General features: G+C 39.2%; 2 protein-coding genes across 2 annotated transcripts in view; both read left to right on the top strand.

Annotated features, from left to right (window-relative positions):
* LOC140937838 (uncharacterized) overlaps positions 1 to 1,297 on the top strand; it is a 39,855-nt gene extending 38,558 nt beyond the window's left edge. Inside the window, exon 11 of the mRNA XM_073387414.1 lies at positions 711 to 1,297. Within this exon, the coding sequence (XP_073243515.1) occupies positions 711 to 1,297 (587 nt within the window). The remainder of the gene's footprint in view (positions 1 to 710) is intronic.
* Positions 1,298 to 9,655: 8,358 nt separating this feature from the next.
* LOC140936493 (N-acetyl-beta-glucosaminyl-glycoprotein 4-beta-N-acetylgalactosaminyltransferase 1-like) lies at positions 9,656 to 24,678 on the top strand. The gene is made up of 5 exons (XM_073385971.1): positions 9,656 to 9,817; positions 10,665 to 10,727; positions 18,780 to 18,989; positions 20,637 to 20,748; positions 24,362 to 24,678. Exons 1-5 carry the CDS (start codon positions 9,718 to 9,720, stop codon positions 24,570 to 24,572), a joined length of 696 nt encoding a protein of 231 aa, XP_073242072.1. The 5' UTR covers positions 9,656 to 9,717; the 3' UTR covers positions 24,573 to 24,678.
* The last annotated feature ends 250 nt before the right edge of the window (positions 24,679 to 24,928 follow it).

Genomic DNA, 24,928 nt, shown 5'->3' with positions numbered 1-24,928 from the left:
TCAAATAGGAAGGGGGGCTCTTCGGTCATATTACGGTATTTAAAGCTATAACTTTCCGAAAGAAACATCAAATAATCGCACAAAACTCACCTTTCCAATAAGCAGCCATTTATCGCGCAAAGGATATTGTCCCCGCTTTCAACTTTTATTAAAAATACAGAAAAAAAGAAATTAATTAAAAGTGGGTGCGGATGGGGATAATTGGAGAAAGTTTAAACAGATTGCATTCAGATCAACTTGATAAACAGTCTGACACTATTCACAGTGAATGCACCCCCTCAAAAGGGTCATATTGGCGTTAACCGTCAGACGACCGAGGACGTAACCGTCAACCCTCAAAAAGCTAAATTTTTTTAACGCTAGCCATCAAGGGCCTATTTACAAACGAGTGAGAAAGAATATTATTATTTCGCTGAATCATCATCATCGGTCGACCCGGAAGAACAGTGGACTGTAAATCGTCTGACCCCAACTGTGGCATGTGTATAATTTTCCTGTATGGTAATGACGTCATGTTGGAATAATAAAAGAAGGTAACTGTTATTTAGCCTTTAACCGTCAGAGCAAACCCCCCATTATGACTCTTACTATAATGTACGTAACTCCGTTGAAATAATTGCCTCTGAAATGTTTAAAGATGGACTTTCCTGTATCCGACAGTATCCGGGGCAGACCATGGTTCACCATAAACTTGTTGCTTTTTATCACAGCATACTGTGTTGCGGTAATCTTCGACAACAAGGTTGGCTCTCCTTTTACATTGTACTCTTCTCTAAAACACGAGGGATATCTCGTCACTGGATCTGGCTTTAAACTGAAACTTTTGATAGATCGACCAGAACTGCACAGCCACGTGACCTTCTACGCTAAAGACCCAGGTGGAAATCGAGGAGACTTGTTAAATGGGGAACCAAGTATTTCAAGGCCAGTGGTTTCTAACTGTGATTATTTTTTCCCGGTAAGTGTGACAGCCGAACAAGGCTCTTCAAGTTCACCCCCCGGAGCCCCGGTCACATCTCCCCCTTCATCTGTTCCCGGACAGTATGCACCGCCAGCTGCTCCACCAGCTCCAGCAGCTCCACCTCTTCCTCCGTCACCACCTCTTCCTCCTCCACCACTTCCTGCTGCACCTCCGCCTGCATTACCTCCTGCGCCAGCGTATCCGGTTCCGCCGTCCCAACCTTCATTAGCGCCACCATCTCCTCCGGCTCCGTCCACAGCACCAGCACCCCAGCCGGCTTATGCTCCACATAGTCCGTCCATTCAGGGTGCTCCTTCCACGCCAAGAGGCAAGTAAATCATTTGCTAATAGTAACAATATGATAACGTTGATGATGATGATGATGTTAAAAATAGTAACTGATAAATTGTTTTTCCCTTGATTTGCATTATGAAATTTACTAGAGAGTTTATTTCGATGTGAAATGCATGGATATCAGTTCTGAAGAAAAGACAACTAATTATGCTCTTTTAGTTGATAATAACAGTGACAGTATGTATACTTAATTATAACGTGGAAGTTAATTATGATAGTTGCCTTCCCTGTTCTAAGCAGTTCAATAGCTTTCTTTTTTGTTATAATTGAAGACAATTAATTAATAATTTTTTGATATTGCAACTGATGGATTACTCAATGACGTAGCTTTCGAATTCAATACTGATTTTACAATATAAATCCTCGCCCTTCTAAACCGTAACAAAGTTACTTAATTTTAGACAGCAATATACGTTGGCAGCCTCCTCTTACGTACGATTTATCCAATAATTTTATTTTTCTTAGTTTATAAAAAAGAAATTGGTTTTTTTTTTTACTGTTTTCAGACAATGGGTCGGTTCATTACCATTACCACTATTATAAATCCAAGACGGCTGACCACCTACATGGTAATGATACACTTTTATTTTATGTATTTAGCACCCATGACAAAGCCTTATTCTTCCTAAATTTCACTATTTTCACCTAGGCCATAATGCACCTAATTTACTTCCCCAAATTTTTGCATAACTCGGCGTTGTCTTCGATTTTCCTTGGTACGCCAGTAATACCCAGGAGAAATTGGAAACAATGGTTATGCAAAATTTGATGGGTTTGTACTATCGACCGAGTGAACTAGAAAACAACGTCATGCTTGTTTGTCTCGAGTAACTCGGTACTTTTACTGACGGATCACGTGACGTGATGAACTCGTGATTAACAACATTACAGGGTTAACAAGGTGCATTATAGTCAATGTGAAAATGTTGAGTTGATACAGGAAGGAAGATCAAATAATGATCTTGCCCAGTTGTTTAGACAGCGGTATCAACCGGATAAATCACTATCCAGCGGATATCTATTAGGGAAACCAATTGCGTTATCTCGTACTGGACAGAAATTTATCCACTGGATAACGGTATCCACCTTTTGAACATCCGGGGCCAAGAATCATTGTCACATTTCAGATGGTTCTTCAAATTTATTTATTTTTATGTATAAGCCAGCACTAATCAGAAATAACATCTGTGAAGGATTGGTTCGATTACCAACCGATACTCAGGAAAATGAGCCCTCACTCATCTCCCCAAAAGAGCTTCGGGGAGGATCAAAGTCCAGACCCTGGAGACGGCGGAAATCGAGCCTATGTGAAGGATAGTAAAATAATAATTAGATCAGATAGCCAATCTCGACTCTTATGTAAACTTTTTAACAGCAAAGAAGAGTGTTTTACCTGATATCCTATATTTTTTCATATCTTTGATCTGAAGCTTGCCCAAGCAGCTGTTCTCCTAATTCTGTTCCATGCCCTCCCACCTGCCCGATACACTGCTGTAAGCGAGACTTGGACAAATACGTTGACGACGAGGGCGACGAAGATCAAACAACAGAGAAATGAGTTTGCCTTTGTCCTAGAAAATGGAACTTCCATAATGTAGATGACACATGTACATTTTGTCCTGCACTTGGTGATTAGACTACTTAGACCTTGGTCGGGCTAGAAAACAGCAGAGAAACCTTAATGAACAGCTAGACAAGGGCCTTGATTACATTATCCGGCTTTTTCAGCTTTATATGCGTCGTTGTAGATACTCACAAGCTTGGCTTCCTGCAAGCTCTTGACTAAGGGGCGAGGGAAGAGAACTGGAGAGCTCACTGATCAAGCGACCTCACTTAAATCTACCGTTATTATTATTATTATTATTATTATTATTATTATTATTATTATTATTATTATTATTATTATTATTATTATTAAGTGTTCAGTTCATAAGACCGTATTTCTTCTCCAAGGGCCCAGTCCAAACCTTGAACCTGGAGCACTTGAGGGTTTCTTTGTCATTATTGTCACTTGATGGATAGGACCTTCCGTAGAATATGTGCCGTTCCCAGTAATGTTGTCTTTTGAATTTCCCAGACGTTAACGTTCCCTGGAATGTCTCTAAAACAAGCTTCTTTGAGCCTTTCTTAATCCCTAACGCACCTACAACCACTGGAATTATTTCGGTCTTTATCTGCCACATTCTCGGCTAATTTCGATTTCCAGATCTTTATACTTGGAAAGTTTTTTGGAAACCTTGGTGGAGGTATTTTTATCAGAGGGTATAGCCACATCAATGAGAGCGCATTTCTTATCCCTATTGTTCTTGATGACAATGTCAGGACGGTTTGCAGAAATTTCTCTATCCGTATGAATAGGCATCTCATAGAGAATGGTGATATCATTCATTTTGTTATTATTATTATTATTTTCTCTATTATCACAGTCTTTGCTGGTATTCTTTTTGTGCATCAGCCGGGCGCAAACCATGCACCTAGAGCGTCAGTCACTCAAGTCAATCATTCTGTTCATACACTGAGCACCTTTCTAAGGATTCGTGCAGATCCCAGCATGCAGATCTTTTGAATCTCTGCCATAGTAGCTCTCTCTGATACTTTCTTGATGTCTTCTATCATACCCTTCTTCACTGTACTAAGCGCGCTAACAACCACAGGGATCACTACGGTTTTCATATGCCACATTCTCTGTATTTCTAGTTCTAGGTCTTTGTACTAGGTCTTTATTATTATTATTATTAATGGCGTGAGCTTGTAAATTAGTGTTTTAGGACCTTTTAATATTTTTATGTCATCAGAATTTTAGTCTATGATATTGGAATGTATTGGTCCTATGTTAATAAAATTTTTTAGTTATTAGTAATGGTAAAAGGACTGAGTGGAGTCCAATTCGTGCCACGTTCACGATCCGTTTTCTCATTTCGGAATTCGCAAGGAAAACTCGGCGTTCACAATCCGTTACTGCCCTTTTGACAAACATGCGAACTCTAAAATCAAAAGCGGCCTTCACAATTGCGTTTTTCGCTGCCGTCAATCATAATTACGAGCACAAGCAACGAACCTTGAAACACAGAAACACACCTGAAAACGGATCCAAATCCACCAATCACAAATCACAAACCACGACCTTTTGAACCCGTTAAAGTAAAGTTTTATTTCCTGACAGGTCCGTTAAGATGATTGACGGCAGCGAAAAACGCAATCGTCAGTTGGCTTTTGAACTTCAGAATTCGCATGTTTGTGAAAAGCGCAGTAACACCAGGAAAATATGCTGTTTACTTCACGTTTTCCAGCACACGGAAAATGTGGTTGAACAGTGCGCTTTCTCTCGTTAAGCGGACATTTTACCAAACGGTTAATGTAAGGAAAATATCGCGTTCGTGACTCGTTTTTCCACTTCGGAAAAGACAACTTGGCATTCACCATCACTTAACAGAGGGAAAATATGCTGTTCATGTCACGTTATCCAGCACATGGAAAACGGGATTGAACAGCTCGTTTTCTCTCGTTAACCGGAAATTTTACCAAACGGTTAATGTCGTGAAAATAGGGAACTTAAGAACCACGACGAAGTTCACGACGACGACGTCCGTTGACTGGGAAAAGACTGGAACGAGAACGTCCGTTTCGGCGGGAAAAAGGAAAGTTAAGATGCGGTCGGTCGGTAGGTCGACGACGGCGACACTGAATGTAAACACAGATGTAAAACTGTGATGTTCGTTCGCAACAAAGTTTTTCGCAATGGCTTCTTTCAAAACAATGCAAGATCTTATTTGTTCAAGCCGTACGTCTAATTTCATTGACGATGAAAAATTTTTTGAGTTGTCTGACCTTTTCGAGTGGAAATACACCTACTTTCCGTACAAAATTATTCAACTTTCAACTTGAATGAGATGACCGAGTCCGAGTGTCTGTCAGAGTTTAGATTTCGAAAAAGAGACATTCTGATGTGATAGCTGTTTTCCATATAAAGTTTATTTCCTCTATATTAAAGATATATGATTTGCCTTACCTAAATACGTACAAATAAATTTATCACAATTCACTTACGAGTTCGCTCGATCAGCCTCCTCAGCTGTTGTCATTCTTCAAAGTAAAATCAATTTATTAGTCGAATTTTCAATCAACATCGCTTGTTAGCAGAAAAAAGGAACGATACCTGGATTTAGGAGGACAAGAAAATGCAAAGGCCTTCAAAAATCGCTTAAAATAGTGGATTTATACCTGCCGAAGCTTGTGGATTGCAGGACGACGTGATTCTACTTTGTTTGGCGTCGTCGACGACACCACGACGACGAAATTTACTAGTAGCGCTTGCGCAGTACAGTGTAACTCACTTCCGGTCGTCGTCGACCAAGCCGTCGTCGTGGTTCTTAAATTCCCTAATATCACGTTCCTGAATCCTTTCCCGACTTTGGGTAACACAAGGAAAACTCGCGGGAAAACTTAACATTCACCGGCGGTAACACCAGGAAAACATGCCGTTCATTTCACGTTTTCTAGCCCCTGGCAAACGCTATTCTTGGCTTGCACTGTCACGCAATGAAAAATAAAAATGCAAACCATGCAATACAGAAGGACTAGAATCTGGGAAATGAAAAAAGATAAATATACAAAAACCCCTGCCAAGAATCAGGTCTGTGAAATATTTCAAATGCGAGATATTGGGAAAAACGGTTTACCTAAATTTATAAAGCTTTGTATGGAAACGCCATGTTGGTGTCCCTTTCAGGAACACCAATATGGCCGCCGGATACCAACAGAAACATCTGTTTTTGAGTTTTCCTACTAATGCGTGAATTCTTCGCTTGAGGAACTCATAAAGATTACAGTAATATTTATTCTGAGACAAGGAATGTTTAGATTGCAAAATCTCCCAAAATCGGTAATGTTTTTAACCCACGTAAGAGCTTTCCCTGCCGCCAGCTAAATGCCGCGTCACGCAGAAGCCTGGAAATTCAAGCGTCCTCTCTCGCAAAACGAAGAACCCTTTCGAACCAAAAATTTTTTTATGTAATGGTGTTTAGGTACTGTAATACCTAGTGAAAGTAGAAACTCAGAAGAATCGATAGTTTCTTAGTTTGATTTTTGGTGACGTCACGTGCAACCCAAGAATTCAAGGGTGCGTTTTGAACCTCATTTTACTATTGTTAACAGCAACGTGTAAACAGGCCGTTGACCGCCGTGTTTTATTCGGGTCCAAACATTTCCCGCCAAGAATTCCCTCAGCTTTATTTTGATTATCTTATCAGCAAGAACTTGGCCAAGAAACCGGTGTCTGAGAATATTACAACTGAAATTGACTTCTCAGTAATCTCAGTTCAGCAAATTCTGAATACGATAAGACTTATTTGAGGTCTGTCGTAATCGTCGTTGTTTCTGAAGCAAACTCAAGGCATGCAAAATGCATGTAGAGGCTTTTCTCTACCGCGAGGCCGCGAAGCAAAAGATACGCAAGACATCACGAGTGAGACAAAAGAACAAGATCACATGACCTCAAAGTCCGCGTTTCTTTCATGTGAGAAAATTTTGTCACATTTCGGAGCAGGAGGCGGGAATTTCGAGTTTTTGTTGTTTTGCTGCCATGTCCGCGGGAGATCGTGGTCAAGAAATCTCTCTTTCGGACCTTTACTTCTTGTTATTACAAGCCACGGTGTGAAGGTGTTGAGGGCGCAAGTGGCCGAGAGAACAGAGAAAGAAGAGGACGTCAACAGACTTACCTTTAAGCTGTAGACGAGCTGTGTGAAACGTTTTCGACCGAAGAGGAGTGTAGAAAGAGGAAAAGGAGCGCCAGTTGTTAACTGACGGTTTCAAGACAATTAGGGTAAGATCTATTTTAACTTCTTTTAGCATGTATCGTAACGAATTGATCTCGAAATTGAATGCAAGTCGAGGATTTGTTAGTAAGCTACAGGGAGAATCTGGAATAGTGAAATTCGGAATCCGGAATACAACTACCTAAGGAAAACTTTCTTGGAAGGGACAAGAAAACAGTTTTGGAAGATCATGAGGCTAAAACTTACCCTACCGTGTGGCACAGAATTTTTGTGCGAGTTTGTTTTTGCAGATTGGTGATTTTTTCTGTCTTGCGTGAACTAATGTTTGCGATTAGGAGAGATTGTTTTTTCTTGCTGGGAATTAATGGCTCAGTCAATTCCAAGAGTGCCTTCCCCCCTCCTTCCGCTTGGGCATTTGTCAGGCATTTAATAATTATAATAATATCATAGGTGACGAATTACTCCTTAATTTTGGCGCGAATTTTCAGCGTTAATTTGTAATTTCTCATGTGAAATTACAAAATTGCCATGACAACCTTCCGTACATCTCAGAGTCAAGATGGCGACGAAGTTTGAAAATGCCGTGAATGAAGATGTCAGGGCACAAAAAGACGCTTTAGAAAACCGGAACACACAAGAGAACATCAAGAAGGATTCTAACAGGTATTTTGCCGAAATAGTCTGAAAAATTCTGAACTTTGTAAGCCAAATTTAAGGTCTAAACATTTGAGAGAGTGGAGTTCTCGATCGATACGACCCAGGATAAACATGCCAAAAATCCAAGATTTCTAACGTAATTCGTCACCCATGATATTAATAGGTAATCAAATGGTATACTCGTGAAATTAGGGAATAATTGCACTTGCGTTTTGTCCAAATCCTAATAATTTCCCTTGCCTAAAGGCTCGGGAAATTATTAAGATTTGGACAAAACGCGCGTGAGATTATTCCCTAATTTCACTCGTCACCATTTGATTACACATACTAATCAACTTTATTTAACGAGGGTAACACGGGACAGTACTTCAACTGAATAACTAATGGCCCTCAAACTAAAATTATAAAAACAAAAATTAAGTAACCAAAAATACATATCGTTTAAGAAAAAGAACTATAAATATATATATGAATAAGACTAAAAAGGGTACAAACTATTTTACAATTATAAAATATCCTGAAAATGAATATCTACAAACCATAATTACAATAAGAATACAGCTATGATGGGTCAACCGAGAGAAAGGTTGTGAAATGCCGGATTAGCATAAAACTAAGAAATAAAATTGAGGTGTTTCGATGTAGTTTTTCAGAAGCCATACCGATATTTTCCAATCGCTTTAAAAGTGAATTTATCCTTGTCTGATCGCTACAAAATTTTCACCAATGATTGACTATAATTTGAAATTTGTCAAAATGTAGGTTTTAGTAAATTCGATATTACTATGACAACAATAAACAAAAAATATTGAAATTGATAAACGCCTAATTTTGCGCGATCTAGACCTGCTACTGAAAATCCAACACAAGGAACTTAAAGTTTGGTGTTTAGCAAATAACCTCCGTAAGAAGTAAAAAATTCTGTATGTTTGAATTCGACTAAAACGGAAATATATTTCAAACCTTAAATTTTCAATAGCCGTGATAGGTTATTAAAAAAAAAAAAACACGTTATAAATGACTCAAATTATTCTTAAGTAGCGTCAGAATGCTGCTTAATATCATATTTCGATGCCAGGGAATTTTGGTGTATTTTCGTTCTTGCGATCTAAACACCAAACTTTAAGTTCCTAGTGCTGGATTTTCAGTAGCTGGTCTAGATCATACAAAATTCGGCTTTTATCAATATCAAATTATTTTGTTTAGTGTTGTCATAGTAATATCGATTTTACTTAAAACCACATTTTCACAAATTCAATCCATAGCCAATCACTGGTGAAAATTTTATAGCGATCGGACAAGGAAAAAAAGACTTTTAAGGGGATTGCAGTGAAGAATATCGGTATGGCCTCTGAAAAACTGTATCGAAACACCTTAAGTTTGTCATGTTGTCGGTCATACGAGACAAAATCGGACGACCGCGTAGCGGGAGTCCGATTTGTTTAATCACGAGTATGATTACAGACCGAGTTGGACGACACGAAGTTCTGTTACCAATTAACCATAACTTTAACAAAATTTGTAATATAATAGGCTATTTTTTAAATCAAAACACAAGAAATTCGAAATTTTGTTTTGCTAGCAGTGAAAAAAAAGCCATTTAAGCGCGCGCGTGATGGCGCGTACTGTCCAATTACTTAGGCATGACGCGTACTGTCCTATTAAACTGTCCAATTAAGGCTGAAATCAGGGCAGTTGATAGCCAATCAGATTTGACAATTTTGTTTTGGTTATGATTATTATTAATATTATTATTATTATTGTTATTTTATTATTTTTATTTTTTCAGCGGACTGATTTGACAACATCTACTAGCTGGTAACTATAGTCAGGTGATTTTTTCTATGAATCTGCGATGAGGGTGCCCTGCAGGTGGCACATCTTACTCCATTGTCTGTCAAACAAGAGTGATTTTACCATAAAAAATATATCGTTAAACGTCCTTGTTGAGTCGAGAGCCAGCGACGTGCGATGAAGTATTTAACGGCAGTTCTTTACTGCGCAGTATACACTTTGCTTTTTCAATTTTCAAAAGGGCGCCAAGAAAGCGAAAATCAGCACGTATCAACAGGTACGTTAAGTGGTTTTAGCACAATTGTAATTATTTTGTTGATGTTTTTCGTTCTCACGATCCAATGTTTACGTTCTGTGCCAGTCTTTTAACTAAAATGAACTTAATAGGATAAGGAACACGTATAAAAACGATAAATAAATTAAACGATCATATCTTAAGTGCTTCTCAAAATAACACGACAGTAAAAGTGTTCACTTATGCATAAACCATTATCGAAATTGTTTCCACTTTTACCCGCTTAAGTCTGAATCCAAATGTCAGCTGAAATGTATCTAATTCTTTTTTTGTGTTAAATCTAGATCAGAGAGGATCAATGTCTGCACGAAAGGGCTGTTGAAAGAGATACAACTTTCGAGTGCTATTTCACTATTTATTATTAACTAACTTAAAATTTTAAAAAAAGTATTAAAAAAGTATATCCCCAAGCATTTATTTAATAGAGGGTTCAAGCGAATTGCCGATGGCAAAATAGTATCCATCGCTTAGTGCACTTTGAAACGGCAGATTCAAGTTGAGAATTTCTCGAAATAGGAAATGAGCAGATATAAACTGCCCAATACAATTCTTATGGATGAAACTAACGCAAAAATACTTATTTTTTGAGGAAGGCAAAACATGGTCATCAGCTCGAATTCTCATTTGTCGTTTGCTGAAACGCGACTCTAAATCTCTCAAATGACTGAGTTTTACTAACGAAAAAAGTGTATGTATCCTTGCTGAGTTTTGCCGGGTGTTTCTGAAATAATCGCCTGTGTCTCAGGCGAACTTACAGGCTTGAGGGCCGATGAGAGACGGGCAGATTTGCAGGCTAGACTAAAGAGTGATCGGTTTTTGTAAATCCTAGAGGCTGAACATGAACAGGTTAGAAAGCGGCGTTCATTTGGTTCTTGGGAACCACCTTGCAACCGTAAGTAAAATCATGAATTTCAATTTTACAACTTGGCAGCCTTGTCCCTAGGCCGTCTCGGCTTGGTCAATCCTGGATTCTACCTTCAGCTGTGACGTCACCGACTGAGAGACTCGCTCGCTCCTTCTTAGTCCTCGCGGGGACAACGGGGCAAGAACGCCTAGGGACTAGGCTGACAACTTGGTAAACGTTTTTCCGAGTGTTAATTGAGTGATAATTATAGCGGGGTCAAATCTCCCGTATGTGATCACCCAAGATGCGAAAATTTAGTGGTCGCTTGCGGAAGGTGGTCGTTTACATGAATCAAATCACAGGTGGTCTCTTCCAAGAAGAGGTCCGGACTCATCTATTTTATGGATCGAAGAGACTTTTTTACAAGCAAGCAGTTACGATATTCTATTCTGTGTAGTCACTAAACGTTTTTTGTTTACTCTGAGTCGCGCCACATAAAGAGAACATTGAAACTACGCATCAACATAGTTAATTGAGTGGAATGGTTATGAAACCCGTCAGACTCCTTTGTTATATGTTTTTGTGGACCTGAAAGTGCACAACTTTCAAAAGAATTCCTATCATTTTGATTGTATTGACCAATAAAAACGTTGCATTAATTTATTCCGTAACAATTTGCCAACAGAAAACAAAGGATTGTGCACTTTCAGGGTGCTTCTAACATAAACTGCAGCACTGTTGTTTTTATCATTGATGTTTGCCGCTTTTCATAACCAGTCTCCTCTAATAACTATGGCATCAAGTAGTCGCTTACAGGAGGTTAAAAACAACAGAAAATTATAAAACCGTCAGCCCCCAAAAGAGCTCAGCGCTTACTGGAGATGGTCTTTTATGAGAGGTTTCAACTAAAAGGGTTTGACTGGGAAATGTTTGGTGTTTTGGATAAGTGGTCGCTTACGAGAAGTGGTCATACTTGGAGGTTCGACTAGACTAGACAAGACAAGACAATATTTTATTAGGGGTCTTATACCAGCTGATACATCGACTGTTTTCCAACATTTTTATACATAACAAATTATTACAAATAGCGATAGTTACACACACACACACACACATACATATTTTGATCTATTTTTCTCGTTATTTTAAAGCATTCGCTTCGCTATCAATTTTAGGGGTTTAGGCTTCTCGTTAGGGAAAACATGAATATTTCATTTGGTAACATTTTGTTCATTCTTATAAGATATTCATTTTTCAAGCTATCGAGTAGAACGTTTCTTAAATCTAGGTAAGCGTGGCATACAGTTAAAAAGTGATATTCGTCCTTCATTTCCATTTTACAAACGGGAAACATTGTTTCTTCGGGTTTTTTTTTATAAGGTCTTAACTATATAAATATAAGTCCTGTCGGTTGCTATTTCGACATCTGCACAGCTCAAATTTTTTCAAACGTTTTCTTTTAAAATATATTTTTAATGCAAGCATCCGAATCAGCTTTCGAACGCTAAAAGCGACTCAAAGGGTGTTCACCTTTCTTTTTTAATAGTCAACAGGGGTGTCCAAAGATTGTTTTCTGTAAAACATCTGTTCGGAGAAGCAAATATTGCGTAGAATTTTCTATTACTTGAGGACGACTAAAAATTTCTAGGTGACCGTTCCATTTATGGACAATTTTTGAAGCTTATCTAATAAATTCCCAACGATTTTCCAAAGTTTAATTTTTCACATTTCACTGCCCAAGTTAGGCTATTTTTGCACACTTGCTGTCGACATCACGGTTAAAAATATTGAGACACCCCTAAAACTATATTGGCGTCGTTTACTGTTGTAAAGGGGCTACGTAATGCTATTTGCTGTCTTTAAAAACCTAAAACGTATCTTCGCAACAACCTCAGGCATGACAACGTAATTAAATATGCACATTTTGTTAAATGCTATTTAGAACGGTTTGCTTCCATCAATGATTTTGAAAAGTGAACTAAAAATGTGGCTCAACAAAAAAACAAAACACGTGAAACGTGATTTCAAATAACACGTGATATTGCTTCGTCAATGATGTTACAAAATACGTTTTCCTAAACGGGGGGAAGGGTTGCGAACCTTGATCTTAGGAATTTTCACTACCAAAATGTTACATAAACAATGTAAATCGTAAATCTGCCTTGTATGAATGGAAATGTTGTTTATCCTATTAGCTATTTCACTAATTAATGGGTCACGTGACCCTTTTGCCTTTATTTACCGATTCCTATAAAACGTTAACACGCATACAAGGCGAATTCTCAAGAACCTTTTTAATAGTCTCTGAAATGTACCTAAAAGAACTTGTTGCTCTTTCATTGTCCTTTTCCCATTTCAAAGTAAATATTTTGACCGTTAATTCTCAATTATCAGTCACGTGACGGAAATTTGACCTTCTAAAATGTCTCATATTGCTAAGGCCATTAAGCTACATTTGTAGTTCAATTTTCAGGATCATTGACGCAAAATATGCATATTTAACTAGATACTCATGGCTTAAGTGGTCTAAGTACCGATAACAAGGATGGACTGTTCTGTCGCACTTTGTAATAATCGTCGCACTTTGAAATACCTGTCGCACTTTGTAATAAAAAAGCTGTCGCACTTTGTAATAACAGACCATCGCACTTTGTAATAAAATATAAGTTGTCGCACGCGAGTGACTCGGCGAATGGCTTCGCAATCATGAAGAAACAACACTTGTCTTCTTTCGTAGCTGGTCAAGGTACTTTAGTTCCATCTATTTTCATGTGTTTTTCGATAAACTTTCAAGCAGGCTCTTGTAACTTTTTTGTTTGTTTGTTTTTTTCCCCCGATGAAATTGCATTTTTGTAGCATTCTAAGAAATGAATTAAAACGATTTGCTTCAGGCGCCATTCTATCCTTCGCGAAAAAAAATCTCAGCCAGCTTCAAATTTTAAACTCACGCGTACACGGACCATATATGGAGAGCATAGTATAATGGCTCATATACAATAATGGCTAAGCCAATCAAATCTAGAATTGCATTATCAAATGATTCAGTTTTTAATAATGTACTATATCATTTGCCTACGTCATTGTGCCCCAATGACTGCTAATTTTGTGGAAATTTCGAATGCGCTAGAACCGACATGAAACAAAACAGATTCACAATACAGTCAACTCCCTTTATAGCGGACACTGGAGGGACCTTAAGTTAGTGTCCTCTGTAGCGAGAGTCCGTAATAGCGGGAGTTTATTTCAGTCAAATGTCTCTAATTTATTTTTGCCCGGAATTTATCTGCTGTCCGTATTATCGGGGTGTCCGTTATAGCGGGGTGTCCGCAAGGCGAGAGTTGACTGTAATCAGAAAATGCGACATCGCAAAGTGTGGCCCAGCTAAGATAACAAAAAGCAAAAAAAATTGCAAACTCTAAAATCAAATCTTAAGTACAATGATACTAAAAAAAATCTCAGTCTAGAACGTTTATGCTCAAGTTCCATAAACAAGGAATTTTGGTTTCTGCCTAGAGCTTTGAATTATGCTACTTGTTTTGCCAAAATATGTCCATGTTAGTATGATGATAAAATATCCGAGACCTATATAACGCAGTGCCAGCCAAGCATTTGCCCATTTTTGATTTGAGATTAATCGTAATTCAAACATACCACTTAAAGGCCCAAACATATTCTGATGATATATTTTTACGCGGACATTTTCCGTTAATACCCCGGTTATTGACTTTGCACAGTTGAATGTAAACTTGACATCTGTGGTTAGGCCACGAAAAGGTTCCAGATCCTTCTTTAACAATGAATGACCTTATTGTTTAATGTGTTTGCCAACTTCTTGATTTTGTCGGACACCTTACCATTTGAGTATTTTTCGCTTTGAGGAAAAAATTATGGAATTGGTTTTTGCCAATAAACTGATAAATTCAACAGCATGACTTCATAACAGTCATGTCCAATACTGTCGCACTGTTACGGACCGTTAAGAGCAGTTGACGGATCGTACGTTCCGTACAAACCGTTAGCGTTGCTAACGGTCCGTATTTTGAGGACATACGGAGCGTGCATCTCATTATGACATCAGAGCACAGTGTGTTACGGTTCGTACGGTCCGTACAATCCGTACGAATCGTAGCGGAGGGGGGCGTAAGGGGGGTCCGAAAACCGCAAAACCGCACAGAAATACGCCAAAAAACCGAAAACCGCATCGGATTTTTTTCCCGAATACCGAAACCGCGCGTACATGTAGGCCACAATATGAAAGCTGACGTCAGCAAGACTTGTGATATATTCTGATAACATTGTGCGTTAGTATTAAACATACCATCATAACGCTAACGATATATTGTACTACACTATTATACTCTAGTTACTACTAACCAAATGCTAAGTATGCTGGTCATGTACTTGAACGAGTATTGATATCTCCCTTGACTTTGAAAAACTCTATCACTGATCCTGTACGTCTTACATTGGGTGACTGATTACTTGGGACGACCTGTGCTAGTTGTGAAACGCGGAATAAATGTTTCTTCTGGAATTGTGACCTTCTTGTCTCGTAAAGAGTTCACGTTCAGTGGAGAAGACGATTGTTAAAACGTACAGCTCTTCTGAAAGTCTCCCCTTCCTTTCCTTCTTCATAGAAGATTGCCACGCAATTAATTACTACGTCCTCTTCGCTTTCAGTTGCGACCTCGACGACCTCAGTTGCTATTGTCGCGCATTGAATCAAAGCAAGGAGAACACGAGGCTGTACGGCTGTACGAGCTAACATCCCCGGTGAGGGTACTTTAGGAATTTCTGGGTGGGGATGTGCCGCTGGGACCCTGGAACCCTTAACCTATACCAGAGCTAGTTCAGCTAAATTTTGCTACCCTATACTAGAGTAAACTCCCCAAATGCCCCCTATCCTAGAGTAGCTGTTTCCCTAGTCTAGGTAAAATCTTCAACCAACTGATCAGTTTCCTGAAAAATGATACCCTATTCTAGACCCAAATGTTCTGATTAGAAACCCTATCCTAGAGTAAACTGCTTGAAAACCATACCCTTCACAGCGGCACATACCTATATAGCCCATATATGGCAGTACCCCCCCGGGCTAACATCCGGCATGGAATTTCACGAAGTCGACGCATCATTGGCCAAAACGGTTAATCACATTAAGTATTAACTGGAAAAGGCCGTAATTGCAAACCACAGAGTTAAATTGTAAGCTGATATAATGAACCCTGATGCGTTGTAAAACAAAACACGGATGCCGACCGTACTAAAGAGTGTTATCACCGCAGACACTTTTTTTTTCACCGAAAACCGCGACTTACAGGTTGTAATAACCGCAAACCGCTTGGTGTTTTGAAACCGCAATACCGCGAGTTAAAATAAAAATTACCGCAAAACCGCACCAAAAATAACGCAAAACCGCATCACCGCAATCTCTTACGCCCGTACGAATCGTAGCGGTCCGTATGCTAAGAGCAGTTGACGGATCGTACGCTCCATACAAATCGTCAGAGTTGCTCACGGTCCGTATTCTCAGCACATACGGAGCGTGCATCTCATTATGACATCGGGGCACAGTGTGTTGTCGGTTCGTACGATCCGTACGAATCGTAACTTGCTTGATTGATACGGACCGTATTAATTCCTCGTTATATAAGCTATATAAGCCATCAAGCGAAACAAGCACGCTCCAACAGTAATATTCCTTGTTCTATAAGCCATAAACCACAAAATCTGAAATCGCTGTCCAGTGTCTGGTTGAAATTAGTAAAGGGAATAATCCTGAAGATAATTTTCACAATCTTATCCCATTTAAGGTACGTTCACACACCAGTAACCTTTAGGCATCCGGAAAAGGTAAGCTACACTTATAGACTGTACATAACTGGGAAAACCAGGTTGAAAACAAAAATTATTTTTTGTAGTGGTCATTCCCCTCACTGTTAATGCAATTGGCAGATATCTACCTGGCCACTTTGTAGCTCAGTAATTATCCACCACCATTCACCATCACTTCGGTAAATAGTACATATTGTTATGAGAAATGACGTAATCAACATGTCACGAGCACGGGACAAAGTTAACGTCAATTATTTGAAATAACATTTAATACTTGTATGGGCACAACTCCATGCTTGAAAATACATTTGACAGCGGATTTCCCTTATTAAGACCCTTAAATCTAACTCTGGAAACAATAAATATTTAATCTTTTTAGTTGATTGTGGAATTCCAAACCTAAACATTCAAAGGCTATGAATAGTCAAATAGGCTGTTTCCCAGTTCCAAAGTGAAGCCTACTGCAATATCCGACGTCTGATAAAAATGTTTTGATTGCAAGAGAAAAAACAAAAATATAACTAAACTACTCTTTATGACGTCAAATTACGTACGTCATTGTGTCAATCAAGTTATGTCTAGATTTTGGAAATGAATAGTGCGATAACTAGATATATCAAAATATTTTGCTTACACAGTCAAGGACACCTTAATTTTATAGAAAACCCGATAATACGGATAGCAGCTTAATTCCAAACTCCCGTCACTACGGACATCCGCTGCCGTATGGACACTAACTTGCGGTCTCAAGGTCGTCCGCATAGACAGAGTCGTACTTTCCTTCAAAGATCTTGAAGCCGGAAGGTCGCAGTTGAAGTGAACACTTTCCTCCACCCTCACTTGAGAAATTGGTGCTGAAAACCGTTCGAATTCAGTGGAATGTTATTGTTGTTGTCGTTGGTGATGATGCTTATTACTGGGTTTTACTTGTCCTCCGACCATCCATTTCAACTTTATTACAAAGTGCGACAGCTTATTTTATTACAAAGTGCGATGGTCTGTTATTACAAAGTGCGACAATTTTATTACAAAGTGCGACAGAACATGGACGTGGCGATTGAAACTTGAAAAGGTTGGGCCAACGTTTTCACATTTTAGTGTTATGCCTGCGCTAAAAATCACCCAAAAATATCATGGTTAGTGTTCCCAGATTTGTTTGATATCTTCTTCATAACTATACTATACATAGAGAATACTTCATGGAAAGTGCTTTGTACGGTATTTACGCACGAGTTGTTGACGTATCAGAAATCGAACGAGTGAGCGCAGCGAACGAGTAAGATTTCTGATACAAAAATAATGAGTGCGTAAATACCGTACAAAGCACTTTCCATGGGGTATTGTGTTTATTACAGGCGTTGTGGTTCGAATTTTATCCTTGGTTTAAATTTTATTTTCTTTTGTTTCAAACTCATTATCATACATTACCATACCGAAAAACAAAGGAAAATAAAATTTAAACCAAGGATAAAATTGAACCACAACATATACATACTGAGACATTCATCATTTTGGCGGCCTTTTTATTTTAAATCTTTCAAAATGCTAAAATTTGCCGCCACACACTTACCGCAAAATGACAACGAAAACGAAGTATCAGCTTTTTAGTAAAAACGTTTGTTAAAAACATTAATGACGGTGAGGATATGGGGTAATCCAAGAACTATAAGTAATCTTAACTGTTTGTTCTCAATGCACAATTGAAAATGAGTGAATTTAAGTAAAATGGCGGGTTTCAATATAAGCTTAAGCATAAATGAAAGGCAAAGTAGCTCCGACAAAAAGCACAACAAAAGCTTACGTCTCGTTCTGTTTATCCCTTTCCGCTGTTGTTTCGCCGGCTCTCTACCGTTTTCTTTATCGACAGTGAAACAAACGAAAAGAGTCCACTCCATTTCCGAAATGTTTTTCAGTTTTTTAGCGAGAAAAACTCTTTGAGTAAAACTTTTCTTATGCTCGATTACCAGCCGCTGTTCGGGAAAATGAGCCCGCACTCATCCCCGAAAGAGCGGCTGGACGCGTGCGATTTCCTTTGTTGGTTTAAGCCAATCATGTTACCGCCTGCAGATTTTCGTCTGGCAAAGATTGTTGGTCAATCGTTGCTTAAGCTCCCTACTGTTACTAATTAGCATAAATTCGTGCGCCGTAACACCAAGTAATAACCACTGTTGTTGACAGTGACTGACGTTTCCACAACCTGTACGGTAGTCACTGCACCTTCAGAGCCAAAGATTTTGCAACATTCCAGTGAGACTTTTTCCATTTCAGTTACCAACGGCATCTATTTGGAAAGATGGGACCGGATAGATTACAAGCGTGTTAAATTCCTTGTCATGGACCCTCGTTATCCAAGGTTGCCATCGGAAACAATATGTCTTCCTGAATTTCAGCAACCGCAGCGTTGGGCTGATTATTTCGGTGCTCGAGCAAGGACGTATTTTGTTCCACAGCAGACTGGAATTTACTACTTCATGCTCTGTAAGGATATTTTGATATTTAAATTACTACCTCTGTCATGTTTGACTCGTTTTGATTTAAAAAATTTGCCTTCGGGCCCGAAAACTGGCTCCTGGGGCCCGTTCACCCCTCGAAAGGCGGGGTAACTTTTTGGGTCCGAAGGCAAATTTGAAAATCGAAACCTACTGTTGAATAGTAGCACATTACCTACCACACAAAAGTAACCGGTCAATTTTGCTTCGCTAACCGATAGGTTCATTCAAGAGAGGATAAAAGGGACAGAGAAGGCATCCCCCATACACACCCTATTCCATAGGTAATTCGTCTCGAGTTATTTTTAAGACCATAGTTCCCAAGGGGGATTAGACAACAGCCAATCACGTAGCGCGAATGTGTTCCACGTGGATGACCCACGCTCAGAGCCACGCGTCCTTCACGAATTGACGCAGAAAAAAATGGCGGAAGACGCGGAGAGCGATATTGCTATTTGTTTTGTCGACGAAAACTACTAAAGCCCTTCCTCGCTTGTATAGAGCTAACAGTACAGCAGGGAAATCCTTAACTCACTAAATATTCTCTCAGGATCATTTATAATTTACAGTTTGAAGAGAGCAATTTCTGGTTTGATATTTATTCTTTTGTTAGTCTTTTATTATTCAACAAAAATAACACTTGGCGTCCTACTTGCTTTATTATACAAACGACCGGTTTCAATAGTGCGGCGAAATTTCTCATTTTATTAAAGCACCGAGGTTACGACAACTTCGAATTCAACTGATTTCACGGGTTGTCAAAGAGTGCAGCGATTCAATTTTCCCAGATGAACGCCGACTCATTTCGCTTCAATATTCAGAAACGCTCTCGATCTCTTCACGCTTTCATTGCCTTTCGCCCGACCTGTTTTGCACGGCGTTTAGTCATGCGAAACCTCCGCGAAACATCCACGCAGCGCGCGAGGTAACTTTATCCCGATTCTAAAAATAACTCGAGACGAATTACCTTTGGAATAGGGTGTGTATGGGGGATGCCTTCTCTGTCCCCTTTATCCTCTCTTGGTTCATTCTATCATTTTCAAAATTATTAAAATTTTGACCGTGAATGCAAACAGTTTGGTCCAAAAAATAAGGGGAAGGGACCTGGGCCCCCCGTGCCCCTCTCCTGGATCCGCCACTACTAAAGGAGGCATGGATAGACAAACTTGAAGAAGAGTGTAACGGATTGCAATTATCGTTTTTTTCTAAAACTTTTCAGTCTAATTGTTTTTCAAAGTTCATTTTGTTGTTTGTAAAGCAACCCTTTGTGATTTTGTCATTAGAGAGTTAAGCTTCACGTATACGGCGAACGGCAAACGTCAGGTTCGAGTTGAAAATTTCTCAAAATAGAAAAAGAGTAGATAAAAGAGCTCAAAAGCAATTCTCATGAATAAAAAATTGCGCGAAACTACTAATTTGGGCGTAGAAATAATGAACAGTAAACGACCAGTAAAGAGGAAAGTTGGTCACGTGGTACGAATTTGCGTTTGTAGTTTGACGTAAACCTGATGCTTAACCTCCGTATTCAAAAGTAATAATTCAACCAACTGACATCATGAACACAATGAACTAGCCAGCCGTGACACAGAAAAGAAACTTAGGAATCAATGCATACACCATAACTCTTTTTTTCCAGCTTCTGACGCTGGAAGCGAGCTGTATCTTAGTACCAATGAGAAACCTGACTCAAAGTCAAAGATTTCTAACATAGATGGAGGATTTACAACATATCCATTTGAGTTTGACAGGTGAGATAAAAGTTCTATTAATTTTCCAGTTATAGCGTCTTTTTTTGAAAATGTTTCACCCACCTTAGATAGACTAGAGGGTTCAGGATAGTTACAGGTGGCCGTCTTTGGTTTTTGAATTACCGACTCTAACCTGTGAATGAGCTGTGGAAAATCCACTTGAATCCTCGGCGGTTTCGGTAGACTCGTACCCAGTCGCTATTTATCTCTTTCTGGGGTGTGAGAAAATTGGGGTTAGGTTGAGGCGGGCGAGAACTCATGTGAAGGGACGAAAGAAAAGTTTTCCTTCGTCCCTTCCTTTTCGGCTTATTTGAGACCAAGATTGCCGCACGTAACGGTCAGTGCTCGAGCTCGATCTTATATAAAGAAAATAATGGACTGGGAACAATCTATAAACAAACTCGAGGATGAACATGCCGTGTTATTGATTTCAGTTTCTAGCTTTTTGCAGAAAACAGCGTATCAAACACAGTATAGAGTTAGGAATATTAACTGAAAAGTTGGTTAAGTTTATGTTTAGCTTCGAGACTTGGGATGTTAAAAAGAAAAACAAAGAAAACAAAACAAAACAAAACAAAGAAATGTATCTCGCTAAAGAGTCCGTTATAAGCCCTGGGCTTGTACAGCCCCCAAAATGATCCCAACCCCGAAATGATCCCCAACCCTGAAATGTTCCCCAAATCGACCCCAAAATGATACCGACCCCGAAATGATCCCCAATTAATTCTTGGAATGGAACTTGTATTTCGTCTCGGAATTATTACAAATCTGTTGCAGCGTTTACGTTCTTAAATCGCGTTTAACATTTCGCTACAAATTGAAAACGTTTCAGTCAAGAACAGTATTTTTTCCTTCTACCCTTCCCATGAGACCCCGCGCGCGCCTCAACCTAATCCCCAATCTTCTCTCATCCCAAAATCACTTAAATAGCGACTGGGTACGAGTCTGAGTCAAGAAGATTTTAGCAGCGACTGATCAAACAAAGTGAAATAGAGTTTAGTTGCGATATTTCGACTGGCCAATACCAGTCTTCATCAGGTTTATTGAGATATCGCGAATTCACAGAAATATATATGAAGTAATTATGACCGGAAATTACATAATATGACGTGGTATGGTGGCTACTTTAAAAGACAAGATAACAAAAAAATTAAAGATATACTATATATAGTTACAGTTCATCACGTTTATTGATGCCCAGAGGTTCAATTGTCTTAGCTTTATGGATAAGGTGGGCTTTACGTGCTTTCCTGAAAGAATCACGCCCATTTTTAAGTTTTTCAATAGGAATCAAAAGCATATGATTGTCGGAATGATTACTGGTTAGAAAATGTTCTGAAACTGCAGTATGGATGTAATTACCAGTAGGGTTGAGTATAGGTCGTCTGTGTTCATTAAAACGGTCTTTGAGGCGACGTTTAGTTTCTCCAAATTGTAGATTACACAGGCGACATTGAATCAAATAGATAACATTTAAAGTTTCACAAGTGATATGAGATTTGATGTGGTGAGTCTCACCTGTAGAGTGAAAAGTGTAATCGCGGCTGCGACAAAACCTTTCTTAAGATCCAAATACAACGAGCTTCCGACATTCTTCGCACTGACGCACTTACAAAACCGACCCAAGACTTAGACTGAAACCTGCTAAAGTCTTCTTGACTGTAACGTTTTCAATTTGACCTATTTTGACTGATCACGATCTTTTTGGATCCGACATTGAGCAAGATTGATCGTACACGGTATCTGCAGTGGTTTTTTTCCTTAATTAAACATTTCGCTACAGTTTGTGATTTTTTAGCGCTTTTGTCATCTAATCGCCTTTATGTATACTTTTGCATCTTCAAGATCATTTTAAGATTTTAAAAAGTGTTAAAACACCATTTTTAAAATTCAATACCCAAGGCATGCAGTTTTAACATCATTTTTAAGCCCGGTGCAAACGGACGCAACATTACTGGCCAACAACTTTCAACATTGTTGGATGTTACATGTTGCGTCCGTTTGCACACCCTGTTGCGTGTTGTTGGATGTTGTTGCGTGTTGTTGCGCAAAGTTTGAAACCGGTCAAACTTTTCAGCCAACAACTCCCAACATTTCTTTTGTTCCGTGATCGCCGAAGCGTAGCACAACAATGTTGGATCCGTTTGCACAGCTCTTCCAACATTGTTGGGGCCACGCACGCTCATTACGCATGGATTACAAAGACTTATGGGTTGTATTCTTCCCACGATGCACTGCAGGTCCCAAACTTGTTGGGAGTTGTTGCATCCGTTTGCACACCACTGCTAACACGAACGCAACAACTCCCAACATTGTTGGCGCAACAATGTTGGGAGTTGTTACGCCCGTTTGCACGCAGCCTTAGAATTTAACATCTATGCAGTTTTCTCTATAACCCGGGCTATAATCACCTAAGTAATGATTTTAAAAAATGTTATGTTTCTTGATATTATCAGTTGCAGTTCACGGTGTTCCTAAAAATATACTCGACTTTGTTTATTTTTTGATACTTATATTTTCGTTTAATTCAGTTCAAAGTGTAATCCCAGATTAATGTCATGTTTGGCAAGTGAAGATTATTGTAGTGAAGCTTAAGCTATAATGTTGTGCATTTTGCACGATCCATAGTTCTAGGATATCATTCCATCCCTAAAATTAAATGGGGATCATTTCGGGGTCGACGTGAAGAGAAATGGGGATCATTTCGGGGTCGATTTGGGGATCATTTTAGGGTTGGGGATCATTTCATGACGGATCATTTCAGGGGCTGTACAGGCTAAATATCAAAGAGTTCTTGTTTCTTCTACCACCAGGCTCGTAGCTTTTCGAGCCCGAGCTCGTTTAAGTTGTTGTAATGTTTATAATTTGTAGTCGTGTATTATAGCCAAATTCGTTGTATCGCGCTACGCGTTTGCAAACTTCGAATGGGTTTTTCTGTTCCGTCACTCTCTTGAGTGGGGTGGAGTTAATGCAAATCACAATGCAACGCACTCGCTCAGCTTGGCCGGCAAAAACAAAACTGAGAATGACTTTAGACTGCTGAAGAATAGCGAAGGAAATCGCGATGATGAATGAAATTTTAGTCAAGGGCAGGAGACAGACATTGCTTTATTTTTCCAATGCAAGAGACAAGAATGAGAAAGTTCAGAAAATCTTCGAAGAAAACTAGTCGATCATTGCCCGAAACAGGGCCATCACAGAAACAAAAACAAAGTGGATCGAAATGCACCAATCACAAGTAAACATGTGTCTCCTAAGAGGTTCGCGAAGATGATTGACGGAACAGAAAAACCCAAAATCCTTCGAAGTTTGCAAAATGCGCAGCGCGATACATCGAATTTGGCTATAAGTCTATCGCACATTTCTCAATGAATGCACTGCACAACAACTGAGCATGTACCGCACAGGGAGGGCTTATAAACGGAGAGACTTACCCGAAGCAAGTACAAAAAGCGCCCCGAAACAATCTAGAGCAGTGCTTATCAACGTACGTTTTATTTTTACTGTTATTCAATTAAGCTTAAAGGGTCAGATTGGGTGACGGGATTAAATAAAGGACCATATCGGGGACAACCAGTAATATAATCAACCTTATATGTATGAATCTATACAGGTATAGCGGCCAAATATCACTTCCTATTTCTCTGAAGAAGGGAAAATATTATTACATGGAAACTATAATGAAAGACGATCATCAAAATGATCACTTAGAAGTTGGAATGCGGACACCTGACGGCAAAAATTACACAGTGATACCCTCGGCCTTCTTGAGGACCACTTTGCCTGTTCCACCAAGTAAGTCTGGCAAGTTATGTACTGTTTGAAGCCAACAAATCACTAATAACTGTAAAAGAACTATACAAATGAACTTCTCCTAAACAGCCACCATAAATGCCAGGTTTCGATCGGTGGTCGGCAAAATGTATCTCACGTGAAAGAGTTCGGTGGGAGGAAACTGTCAAGTTTAAAGGGCCCCGCAACACGGCTGTCGACTCACGATACGAGGCGTATGAATAGAAAAAGTCATTGCCAAGTGTAAAGGGCCCATTTAACAAATGGTTGGTTCGCACGTGTAGTATGAATGGATGGAATCGTTTTCTACTTGCATGGAAGATCCGGCAGAGTGACGTTATTTGTCGAACGGAAAAATGCATCTCATTTAAGAGAGCTGGAAATTGCC

This window comes from Porites lutea, chromosome 5, assembly GCF_958299795.1.
Source record: "Porites lutea chromosome 5, jaPorLute2.1, whole genome shotgun sequence".
NCBI lineage: Eukaryota > Metazoa > Cnidaria > Anthozoa > Scleractinia > Poritidae > Porites > Porites lutea.
Note: the sequence above shows the minus strand (reverse complement) of the source record. Positions and strands in the feature narration are given on the sequence as shown.